The sequence below is a fragment of the Hippocampus bargibanti genome, linkage group LG06, assembly GCF_051943395.1.
Source record: "Hippocampus bargibanti isolate YZ-2025 linkage group LG06, ASM5194339v1, whole genome shotgun sequence".
Lineage (NCBI taxonomy): Eukaryota > Metazoa > Chordata > Actinopteri > Syngnathiformes > Syngnathidae > Hippocampus > Hippocampus bargibanti.
In genome coordinates this window covers 31224665-31237743 of record NC_142739.1, presented here as the reverse complement: position 1 = coordinate 31237743, position 13079 = coordinate 31224665, and the positions used below count along the sequence as shown (strand labels likewise).

The 13079-nt window shown below is 46.3% G+C and overlaps 1 protein-coding gene across 5 annotated transcripts in view; it reads left to right on the top strand.

Moving 5' to 3' along the window:
• csf3r (colony stimulating factor 3 receptor) overlaps positions 1–13079 on the top strand; it is a 54557-nt gene that overhangs the window by 27421 nt on the left and 14057 nt on the right. The window contains exon 1 of one of the 5 annotated variants that reach the window (XM_088999147.1): positions 2740–2795. The exons of 3 other annotated variants lie outside the window; for them this stretch is intronic. In XM_088999147.1, coding sequence (XP_088855273.1) covers positions 2755–2795 — 41 coding nt within the window. In that variant the 5' untranslated portion in view covers positions 2740–2754. Of the gene's footprint in view, positions 1–2739; positions 2796–13079 lie in introns of those variants that run through there. One more of the 5 variants, XM_088999143.1, reaches the window with a different exon arrangement.

The window sequence follows — 13079 nt, the reverse complement described above, 5'->3', positions numbered from 1 at the left end:
CTAGCGAGCTAGAGAGCGATCGAGGTAGCTAGCGATCGAACTAGCTAGCAATCGAGCTGGCGATTGAGCTAGCTAGCGATCAAACTAGCTAGCGATCGAGCTGGTGATTGAGCTAGCGAGCGATCGAACTAGCTCTGTTTCTAATCAGATTGCTGTCTAATCCCTTATATCCCAGGTGTCCAAGTCAAGGCTCGGGGGCCAAATTTGGCCCGCCGCATCATTTTACTCGGCCCGTGGAAGGAATCAGCCTTGAAATTGTCATATGCGAACCACCATAAGAGTCATTTTTCTTGACTTGAAATTGTCAAACTAGTTATTGATCAATTTGTTGTGGTCCAAAGTATGGATCAAACGGAATTGAACGGGAAGGTCCGACGTCAACGCGTTGCTATCGTGTCGCAGTGATGCGAGCGAGGCGCCGAAAACGAGGGTTCCCTTCAAATGAGTCTCGCACGTGGAATCGGCAGATGGGATCGGTTGTCATGGTGATGCAATGTGGGGCGTTGCCATGACGACTGAAAGCACTCCGTCCATCCGCCGGTGTTTTTGGCCCGCCTCGCCCGGCGACAACGTCTACCGCCGTCCGTTGGCCGCTTTTCGGCCGGCGGACGTCGGTGGACGTTCTCTCCCGCCCCCTCACACCGTCTCGCCCCAAACGGCGCGGGTGAGGGGCCGCCCCTAGACTCAAAGCCGGTACGTCGCCCTCCGTTGGACGGAGGCGTTGACCACGCGGCACGCGCCAAATCCTTCCAAGGCGCTTGACTTGCTTGCCCTCCATTTCACTTTTTCTTTGCCCTCTTTGTATTTTTACACGTGACTTGCCCCCCGGGCCCCTCCCGGCCCCCTCCCGGCCCCTCTCGGCCCCCTCCCGGCCCCTCCATTTTCTTTGCTTAAGTGACATTTACAAATGAGGGTAAAATCAGGAAGGCAGGGCCTCTGAAATTGGCAAAAAAGCACCCGAGTGAAGATAATGCCGCCGCCTGATATCAAAGCAAAACGATATGAAATGTCAAAAGATGGGACGTCTTTGCACGCCTCAATTGGATGCGCCCGCCCTCGGCAAAGAAACTTTTTGTATGTATGTATTTTTTTTTTAGAAATCCACCCTCAGGACTTGTGATTGTGATTTGCAAGGCGCTTCATTGGAAGCCAAAAGAGGGAAGGGGGGTTGAACGGTCATCTTGGGCTCCGTTTCCACATACGCCAGCATTCACTCAACCCGGAAGTCAATCGAGTAGATAGAAAGCTAACTAGCTAGCTGATAGATTATTGCGCTCGACAATTTGGGTTGGGACTTTAGCAAGCATCATGGCACTTGGCGGGCCGAATGAAATGTGGTGGCGAGCCAGATTTGGCCCCCGAGCCTTGACTTGGACACGCCTGCCGCGCAGCCATGAAAAAAACAAAAAGAACCTTGTGCCTTTTCCGCAGCGTCCGTCTGCCGGCAGCGTTTTTGATTGGGAGGAAAATGGCTGGCATTTGTCAGGTCGATTGAAAGCGTCCGGATTGTGATCAAGCGCCCGCACAACTTGCTGATGGTGAAAAATGACACCTGTGCTAAGGCTAAGAGATAGCCGTCATCTCGCCACGGAGCGATTTCAAGCCCTCCTCGTTTGTCCTTTCAACCCAAAAGCCCAAAGAGATGGCGGTCCCAAAGATGCCGTGGAGGATTTTGGCCAGACCAGACGCAAGATTAGCTCACACGCACGCACACACACACACACACACACACACACACACAAATGTGATGCGGCCTAAATGTTTTGAGCGGGGCTCAGAAGGGCAAATGTAGGAGTGGGAGTTGATTTTATTGGATGTGTTTTTTGGCGGCAAGGAAGGTTGCCATGTCAGCTTCCCTTTCTTTCGTTTTATTTCTTTTTTTGTGCTTACGGCGCCAGAATTGCCGAGCGGGTGGTTCCGCGGGGGCTGGCGGCTCGCGCCAAGGTGGCTGTCGGATGGCAAAGGGGCCGCTTTCAATGACATTCGGGTGCTCCTTTTTGTTTTTTTTTTTTGGAAAGGAGGTTTGTCAACTTTGACCCTTGACATTCAAGGTGCTCCAGGTAACCGTGGTGCTTTCAATTCGTTATAAGAGCAGATAAAAAAGGTTGCGTCAGGCTATTCGCAACGACTCCCGATCGATCGGCCATCACGACTGCGGTGACTGCGTTTGTTGCCGTTCTGTTTATGACCAACAGGTGGCACTGCAGGGCTGGGCTGCAGCTGCGCACCCGTTAATCGTTGTCTCCTTAAAACGTGGGCGTCATTTAAATGTTTCAGATAGCTAGCTAGATAGCTAATAGATAGCTAGCTAGATAGCCATCCAGCCAGATTGATAGCTAATAGACAGCAAATAGATAGCCAGTAATGACTAACTCCTTTTCAAATTTAAAGTAAAAAATGTAAAGTGTCCTTGAGAGTTTTGAAAGGCGCTTTGAAATTAAATGGATTATTATTATTATTATTATTATTATTATTATTATTATTATTATTATTATTATTTAGATAGGACAATTTGAAATTTTGGATCGGACTTGAGGAATTGAATCAGTTTTAAAAGCTTTAGCGTTCCGGATAAAATGATGTGACGGTCCATATGCCTTTACTTTAAAAGTACTTCCGGTTCGCCATTCGGGTTCGTGTCGTCATCATTTGTTTTTGCCGCTGTTCCTGCTGCCGTTGGATTTATTTGCTTCAACCCTGGATTTTATTTGTTACGTTTTAACTTTTTGTTTTGGGTACTTTGGATTTGTTTTTATGGGGGACTTCAACCACCACGTATCGTCACAGCGTTGCAGGTAAGGTTTGTTTCTTTTCGGATCGCGGCCGCCATTCTTGTTTGTTGCGCAACCCTTTCTGCTACCTGCGATGCGTTTAGTAATGATGTGTCATTCGCGAAGGAGCTGGTTCGTAGAGCCGGATCTCTGAAGTGACTCCTAACACGGAGCCGGAAATGGGAGCCGACCTTTTTTTGTCCTCTATTCCCCGCCCCCAGTCTTCGGTTAAAACCGCACGTGATTGGTCAAGATCTGTGTTAAGGAGGGAGGGGCGAATTACAGACACACGCAGCAGTGAGGATTTTTTTGGGGGGGGGGGGGGGTATTAGGGTAGACAGGTGGACAAATGTTATCACATTATGCTGTTATTATGATTCAATTATTTTATTTTTTTACTAATTGGTATGATAGAATTATTAATATGAAAAGCAAATGAGTGACAGCTGATCCTCAGACCAGAGTCACCACAGGGAAAGTCAAAGTTAGCATCCACTAACTCCGTGCACATATAAATCAAGCCATATAAAGAAAACATTTGATATAGTGTGTTTTTTTACATGAGTAATTCGTTTTTTCACATAAATTTTACATGATTTTTGGTAGTTAATTTAAGCAACAAAAAAAATCAGGAGCCATTTAGGAGCCAAAAAGCCGGATCTCTTTAGTGAGCCGAGCCAAAAGAACCGGCTCTCTGAAAAGAGCCGGAATTCCCATCACTAGTTTCTACGACCTGCGATGCGTTTAGGGACATCTCGTAAATAAGAGCGGCTATGGTTTTCCTTTTTTCCCCCACCGAGTTTTGACTGCCGCGTTGGGCTCGTTGCCATTTAAATGGAGGCCATTTCAGGTGGACACTTTGTGCATTTGTACCAATTCCATTTCCATTGTCAGTGATTAATTTCCAGATGATTTAAAACCCCAAAAGAAAGGCTGCAAAGCCTGGTTGACGCAGCTGCTGGAGACAATAATTGCCACCTCGTTCGCTCGTTATCATTTAAAAACAGATTTAAGAGAAAAATCTGCAATTGACATAACAAATAATAAGTTGTGGGAGATGAAAGCAGCCGAGCATGCCTTCCTTTTTTTTTTCCTTTTCCCCGATACAATTACATCGAGACAACAGCTATTATGGCCCCTTGTACTTTATGATTGTTTTTTTTTTTTTCTTTTCAATACGCCGCCACTTGTTAATAAGTGCGCCGAGGGCATCGGAAGGACGCCCGCTCGCTCTCGTCAGCGTCGCTGTCGACGAATGTCGCTCCCCACGGCCACGAGAGGAAAGATGGCGGGCTCGGGGGGTTTGTGCTGCATTGGACAAGGCCGGGCAACACGAGTACAGTCATACCGCGGCTTACGAACGCTTTAGCTAACCAACCTTTCACCTTTCGAGCTAGCTAGCGACCCAGCTAGTTAGTGACCAAGCTACATAGCGACAAAAGAAAGCTAGCGACTGAACCAGTTAACGATGGAGCTAGATAGCGACAAAGCTACCTGACGACCGAGCTAGATAGCGACAAAGCTAGCTCGTGACAAAGCTAGCTAGCGACCTCTTTCAATTCTATTCAGCTAGCTGGCGAATCCTTTATATGTCAGATGTCGCCTCCCACATCATTTTAATCAGCCCACGCAAGCTAATCAAATGTGAAATTCAATGCTCATCTATCGAGCTACAGAGCGACCGAGCTAACTAGCGACCGAGCTAACTAGCGACCGAGCTAACTAGCGACAAAGCCAGCTGGCGGACTAGACAACTAGTCTGCCAGCCATTGTGGCGCTCCGTGTGTTTCCCAAAAACTAGTTGGCATGCCAAGATGATATTCTTGCGAATCAACGACTATCACAAAGGTCAATAAAAAAAACTTTATTAAACAGTACAGTTTATTTCTTTAACAGTACAGTTTATTTCTTTAATTACAATACAATAGCACATTTATTAAACATAAAATACGGTATATTTTGTGTAGTTTTTAAAGGACAACCGACGTCGCCGAACAAGTTGCGTCCATAATTTGCAAAATGGCTTCAAATGACTTCGACTGAGCATATTTGATAAGATTCCAACGCATGTAGCTACATTTTACCTTTTAAGACTCGCGCTGAATATTCCTGAAGTCTTGTTGGTGACGAGTCCTCACCCTACGTCACTGAAGGAACGCCCCTGACCAAAAAAAGGACACATTGAAGCAGTCCTTCCATCACATCAATGCATTTGGCTGGTCTGAAAACTTCGTGTAGCACCAAGAAAGTGGCAGAAGAGGGCGACAAAGCTCCGTGTAAGGAATTAATCAGCCTGTGGAAACGGGCTGATTAATTCCTGACAGGAGCTTTGTCGCCATTTTCTGCCTCTTTTTGTGCTACATTTCCCGCCCCCAGATACCTCAAAATGGCATGGAATAAATTCTTTAATCAATTGCAAACATGTATGCTTTCCTCTTCAGAACTATTTGAATCATATTCATAACTGGATGAGTAACAAGAAATCATATTCTCCGAATCTGAAGCCATTGTTTTGATTCACCGGCAAGGCATGACGTCTTGGGGTGACGTCACGAACAAGGGGGCGGGACCTTCTGAAACTGGCTACTTCCGGGTTCATTTTTTTTGGGGTGCAGATTTTGGGCACTTTAAGTCATTTTTATTGGTGTTTTGCATTTGAATAAAAATATCATACTGCGTTATTTGGGTATTTTAGATGCTACAAAACGTTTTTCTGATCGGTTGGTTGTCCTTTAAAGGCTTATTTGGCAGAAAATGATGTTTTATGGGGACCTGGCAACGGATTATTCTCATTTTAATGGTTTCCAATGTTTGGAAGACAAACTTTTGGCCTTACACACACTTTCTGGGACCAATTAAGTTCGTAAACTGAGGTGTCACTGTATTTTGTGTAGTTTTAAGGCTTATTTAGTAAAAAATGACGTTTTATGGGGAGCTGGGAACGGATTATTCTCATTTTAATGGTTTCTTACGGGAAATTAATGTTTGGATGACACACTTTTGGCCTTACACACGTTCTGGGACCCAATTAAGATTTGGGTTTCGGTTCAAGAGCAAAACGCTAATTATCGTCAGACATTCTTCAAAGTGTCATTTGGTGAAACGTCCGCAAAATAAGCATCTTGATGTCGTTTGGCGTCCGTTTGGCGTTGGCGCCCGACGCCAGGTGGAGGAAAGCAACTCTATAAATAAAGAAAGGCAAGTGTCGGCGGCGCTTTTGAGCCTGGAGCTGGCGGGCCACTTTATTGATCGCCCTCTCGTCTAATCAGCGGCCTTGTCACATGATAACAAAGGGGAGTCGGGGTCCAAATGAAAGCAATTTATTTCAGATCAGCCCACATTGCGCCCCGCTTGGGGTACGGGGGTGGGGGGCTTCGTCCAAACAACGCCGCGGCTTATTCGGACTGACGGCGAGAGCAAATAAACTCCGCCCTCGTTGTGGCCGCACGCATTGATTTGCTTTCGTGGGACCACTCAAATGATGTAGCGGGCCACATTTGGCCCCTGACCCTTGACTTTGACACCATTGATACCATGGATTAGCCAGCTAGCGGAATAGAATTAAAAAGTGGTCGCTAGCTAGCTTTGTCGCTAGTTAGCTGACTTTGTCGCAAGTTGGCTGGATTTGTCGCTAGTTAGATAGCTTTCTTGATAGATAAATAGCTAGATTTGTCACTATCCAGCTAGGTCGCTAGCTAGCTTTGTCGCTATCTAATGATTGCTAACTAGCTCAGTCACTAGACAGCTTTCTCACTATTTAGCTCGGTCGCTAACTAGCGCGGTCGCTAACTAGCGCGGTCGCTATCTCGCTCGATAGATGAGCATTAAATTTATATAAGGGATTAGCTGAACTGAATTGAAAGAGGTCGCTAGCTAGTTTTGTCGCTAGCTAGCTTTGTTGCTATCTAGCTCGTTCGCTAGCTAGCTTTGTCGCTATCTAGCTCGGTCACTAACTCTCTCGATCACTAACTAGCTCGGTTGCTAGCTAGTTGTGTCACTATCTAGCTCGGTCACTAACTAGCTCAGTCGCTATCTAGCTTGATAGATGAGCACTGAATTTATTTCAGAGATTAGCTGAATAGAATTGAAAGAGGTCGCTAGCTAGTTTTGTCGCTATCTAGCGCGATCGCTAACTAACTCGATCGCTAACTAGCTCAGTTGCTAGCTAGTTTTGTCACTATCAAGCTCGATTGCTAACTAGCTTGATCGATAACTAGCTCGTTCGCTAGGTAGCTTTGTCACTATCGAGCTATGTCGCTAACTAGCTCGGTCGCTCTCTAGCTCTAATGGATGAGCATGGAATCTCGGCAGTTTGATTTGCTTTGGCGGGCCGAATAGAATGAGTTGACGGACCACATTTGGCCCCCGGGCCTTGACTTGGACACCGGTGAGTCGCGGTGTGCGCGTGGCATGGCGACAGATCTTTTTTTGGCGCGCCGATATTTGTTTGGAGGCGGGAAAAGGCGGTTGGCGCAGGATCTGGCCTGAGCCTCGTGGATTTTGCTATTTAGCATGTTAGCCGCTAGCAACCAGAGACGATTGGCTTGGCTGTGAAGAGGCAAAAGAAGCCAGGGTGGAGAATAATGGGGGGATTGAACCCCATCACGGCTGCACAGTGCCATCTAGAGGCGCTTAAGAAATTGAGGGCGGCCACGCTCTTGCTTTTTCTCTCCGTGTTTTATTTTTTATTTTGATGACGTTTGATGTGGTACGTGTAGCGCCTGCAGATCGGACCCCCCACCCGACCCCTCCACCGCTCTTAGTGCCTGCGCTGAAGCCACTCTGCACGTGCTTTGTTTGGATGGGTGCTTGTCGCTGCCATTTTTTTTGTTTGTCCTTCTGTCATGGGGGGGCGGAGCCAAAAAGCAGGAAGTCGCGACCCAAAATCCACGACCCGAAAGGGGGAAAAATGTCTGACAAAAGCACAGCAATTCAACCACCGAGTAGGGACAGTATTTTTTTAACATGATGGGAAGCAGGTGCGGTGCTGGAGGAGAAGCCCTTTGCTGCCACCTGTTGGTCACAAACGCATCATTTGCTGCCATTCCCCAATTGAAAAGCATGATGTGAATTTGGTATGAAATCAGCATTTTTTGTAAATATTTCTTGATTTATTTATCTAGCTATCCAGGTATCTAGCTAGCTATCTCTCTAGCTAGCTATTTGCTATCTAGCTTCCTGGCCAGCTATCTAACTAGCTAGCTATTAGCTATAGTGCTATCTATCTGACTGGCTAGGTATCTAACCGGCTAGCTACAGAGCTGCAAACAAAAATTGATAGGCAGACGACAGAGAAAGAGTGAGACAATGGATAGAAAATAGTGAAATTTGGACTCGTTTCAACTTTATTGATAATTCAAAGGCAGAGTGCAGACTGCAAGATTAAAATATTCCATCAATCAGGCTCTACAAATAACCCGCGCAAGCCATCTGTACACTTGATTCAAAAAGCTATCAACCCAGCTGAACAGAACACAATTGATGAGGAACTAGGTAAAATTATCGCAAATAAAGCACGGCAACGTTACTCGGATATTGTCAAGAGGCAACCTGGAAGTTTGTCATCCATTGATGATTTCAAGGCTAGCCACGGATACTTTGAGAACTTGAAGCGTCGTACAGGGATTCATAGTGTCATTCGTCATGGTGAGGCAGCCACTTCTGACGTAAAGCTGCCAAAGCTTACAAGGAATCATTCCTCAAGATGGCGGAAGAAGAAAAAAAAGGAACAAAACTGACAAGGTCTATTTTGTGTAGTTTTAAGGCTTAGAAAATGGGAAAGTAAAAAAGAATGTTTTATGCGCACCTGGGAACAGATTATTTTCATTTTAATGGTTTCCTATGGAAACTTAATATTTGGGATACACACTTTTCACCTTACACACTCTGTCTGGGAACCAATTAAGTTTGTAAGCCGAGGTATCACTGTATAGGGCCAGAGCTACCAGCAAAATTTTACTTTGCTGACGAAGCCTCTTGGATGAGAAGCGAAACGGCCAAAGCGTGTTCTACCGGAAACAAATTCCTTGTGTGTTCTACTGAGAGCTTACACGGACGTATGGCGCAATATGTTGTTTGCTACCACTACCCACCCCCAAAAATAAAAAGAAGAAGAAGAAGAAGAAGAAGAAAAGCCACCTTGGGCAATTCTCTGCGTTGGGACGTGTTGGAGGGAGAAGCGAAAGCGAGCGTTCGACAGATGTTTCCTCTGGAAATGGACGTGAAGGCCCACCGAGCTTGTCGTTGGATGACAACGCCGATGGGCGGGGCTCCATTTTTAGTGCTGTCTTGCTGTGTTCGGGTCTTTTGGCTATTTTCGATGCGTTAAAACGTTTTTGTGATGTCAGTCAGGAAAGAAAAAAAGTGGTGTCGGTTGTCCTTTAAGTCCGCCGCCTCATGACTATTGATGCCGGTCTGCATCTTCATTCTGACGGGGTCAAACGGAATTTGCGTCTCATCAACCTGGTTCTGGTTCTGGTTCTGGTTCCGGTTGTTTATTTGTTGCCGCTTGAACTCGCATTGAATGCAAAGCGAGCGCTTTTCTTGACAAAATTGTTGCTTGGCAAAGTTGGCGCAAAGGAGGCCGAGCCAGTCCACAATCTTGTTGAAATGAAAAAGAAAGAAAAGAAAAGAAAAGAAAAGAAAAGAAGCCATTTTGAACAAAGAAGGCGCTGGATTTTGGCTGTCGTTGGGCTCGGCGGGAAAGCAAACGACGCCACAGCGCAAACGGAAACAAAAGCAACAAAAGCGGCCATCTTGTCCAAATGGCAAATTGAAAGGCAGTTTGTCGGGCGGCAATATTGGTCTTTTTCTTTCATGCCGCGAGCACCTTGAAATTGGCTTTGTCGACGCCGTATTTCAAGCAAGTCCCCCTCCGCCACCTTTTAAAAGGCACGGTTTTCAAACCAGCCGCTCGTTAAAAAGTCCAAGACAAACAAAGGTGTCCAGCGTTCTTTTCTTTTTTTTCAGCCACAGGCAGCCGCCATTTTGCCCAACGTGTGGCTTTCATAATAATAATAATAATAATAATACATTTCTTTCTTTGTCAACAAATAAACACAGCGCCGCATAAAGCGTCAGCAAATAAGAAAGATGATCCGCGGTTTGTTGCTCCCCACGCGGCCAATGAATATTGCGCATTTGCGGGCCGCCGGGCCTCACCGCTGAGCGCCGCGCCAATTACGCCGCCCAAAATGGCTTCTTGGCTAAAGGCAAATTGGAGGCTTCGGACTGCCGCGAGGCGGCACGCTGGGAGGAGACGCGCAAAAAAAAAAAAAAACAAGACTTTCCTTTTGTCTCTCTTGAAATTGGCACCGAGCCGGCCGGACGACACAGTCCAATGTGCTGTCTGCCATTTTGTGACCAATCCAAGCTTTACTCCACAGGAGACTGAAGGAGTACATCTTGAAAAGTACTAACAGACAAATCTATCCTAAAGTACAGGATCATTAAAGGACAACCGACGTCTCCGGACAAGGTGCGTCCATCATTTGTAAAAGGTCTTCAAATAACTTTTTTCCACCGCATATAGCGATCTATGTTTTACCTTTTAACACTCGCGCTGAGTATTCCGGAAGTCTTGTTTTTTCCGGAAGTCTTGGGTATTTTAGATGCTATAAAACATTGTTCTGATGTCAGTTAGGAAAGGAAAAAGTGATGTCGGTTGTCCTTTAAGAATATGTACAGAATGGTATAACGAAACACATGTACAATGTTAAACTACATAAATAAACACGTTGACGAGAAAAAAAAGAAATCTGGTGTACGATGATTTTGTATTTGGTCAGGGAAAATACGGCAGTTTGTAAGGTCATGGAGCCGTGGAGGTTGACAGGTATACATTCGCGCATGTCACTGTTCATCCACCTTTTTACAAGCTCAATTCAAGACGTAAATCTTACCTTGATTTCAGCCAACAGACAGAAGATCCATTTGGAGGATAATTGCGGTGTTTGAAATAACGTCTGCCCGAATATAACTTTTACGTCCAACTTTGAAAAGGTCTCAGCCCGGTAGAGTCCATGAACTTCCTTCCAAGGGTTTATTTGCAGAATATTCCCCACACACATGGTTTACAAAAGCAACGGCAAATCTTTTTGATGTGTGTGTATTTGTAGCATTTTCCCAATGGCGCGACTCGACTCAACCTGCTGAGAAATGCCGACTCGGGTCACCCCCCCCCCCCCTTCCGACTCAATTGATGGAACGGCGCCGTGCAAAAGTGAAGATTGGTAACCGCCATCTTCCACGCGTGCCGAAAGGAGAACCACGGGAGGCGTGCGTGACCTTCATTTTTCTGGCCTTGCTCCCGCCTGCGCATCAGATCAAGATGGAAAAAAAAGCTTTGATTGGCTGCCTTTTTCAGTTCAGCTATTTGTCAACCGGCAAAAATAGTCCTAAATCCCGCTGCACGGGCAGATGCGCGCCATTATTTGCCAGGAACCTGCAGACGAGAGCCGGCTTATTGGCAGGGGGTCAAAGCCTCAAGCCGGTGAAGGTTGTTGAGTTTGGGCATCGGTGAACATTATAATAATAATAATAATAATAATAAAAAATACATTGCATTGGTAAACGCCTTTCAAAACTCTCAAGGACACTTTACTCATTCTAGCAACATTAAAACAATCGAGGTAACATCCGACTTCCGACCAAGTTGCGACCAAATGGTCGTAAGTCAAAATGGTTGTAAGTCGAAATCCATTCAAATTGTTGAATAGAGACTCGGAGGCTAAATGACACGCAAACTCCTCCCTCTGGTGCCATCACACGGTCGATTGCTGTGCGAGAGTGACATGCTGGCTGGCTGGCTAGCTAGCCAAAATTGTCATTGACGTTGCTGGTCTGCTAGCGCGTTGCGGTGCAAGGCGTGGAATTAAATTTTTTTTTAAATAGGTCTGGAGGTCGCGGTCATATGTACGGGTGGTCGTAAGTCGAGCCGGTCGTAAGATGTTACCTGTACTGTGAAGCCATTTGGGAGCCGAAAGAATCGGCTCTTTTTCATGAGCCGAGCCAAAATCAGAATCAGAATCAGAAAACCTTTATTCGTCCCACAATGGGGACATTTGCAGTCCACGGCAGCAATTGAAAAGGGATGAAAGGATAGAAAACAAGATATTCTAAGCATAACAAAATAAAAATGTCAACTGTAAACTGTGTAATAAATAAATAAGCGCCTCTCTAAATAGAGCTGGAAATCCATCAGTAGAAAAGAGAAAAACAACAACTTCTAAGAGACTCGGGAGAAGCGAGGGCAAAAAAAAGAGCCTAAGAATTTTCACGCAATTTTGCGGGCAACATTTCAAATTGTACCGCAGTAGATTTTTGCCTGCATTGCAAAAAATAAGAAGAAGAAGAAGAAGAAGATTTTGCGCCACATCATTGTTGATTCATCATGACGTTATTTTCAATGTGGCTAATGGAAGTGGCTAATTAGCGTGCGCGGGGAAACATAGGCGGCGTGAAAAATGTCGGGAGGGGTCCTGAAGGGGGCCTGACGGGCGCCGCCCACAATACTTGCTGACTTCCCTTCCCGCTAATTGGCGCGCAATTAAAAAGCAACACATTGATGGCGCCAACGGAAATGAGACTGCGGTTTCGCTTTGTCGTCTTTTTCACCAACAGCCGGACGGGAGGGAGGCGGGGGTCTTGCTTTTTGGCGGAGGGAGGCGGGGGTCTTGCTCTGCTTTTGACGACAAAGCGGCGCTCCACCAAATGGACGCTCGGTCTCAGCGGCATCGCAAAGGGAACGCTTGCTGACGGACAAACAAGTGGCCCTCTTCCTCAGTCGGACACCCGCAAAAAAGCCACTTTGCCCAAAAGTGGCAAAATGCAGCCGGCGCAATTGCCTCATCACCACCTTGCAAACCGTGAAATCGGTGGCCGTTCGGTGACCCTTCGGAGGCCCCGACCCCCCCGAAAGTTGCCGACTACTTCCCGTGGCTCCGCCCACGTTGGTGTCTTCGCCTCCAGCTGTTGGCGGAGGCCCGTCAAGCCACGTCAACTCCTCTTTCTAAGCGCCTTTGAAAACTCTCAAGTAAGTCCGGAAGCACAAAGCAGGCTTCTGGTTGGCTGCCGTGCAGAGTACGCGGCGGTCGCGTCTTCCGTGACCAACGATTGGTCGGCCCGACTGCCATGAACGCTGCTGCGTGATGACAGCCCAAAACTTCACACTCCCAGGAAAATGTAGGCTGAAAAGATACATACGGTGATACCTCAGCTTATAGAACTCCCAGAAAATGTGTGTAAGGCAAAAAGTTTGTCTTCCGAACATTCATTTCCCATAGGAAACCATTAAAATGAAAATAATCT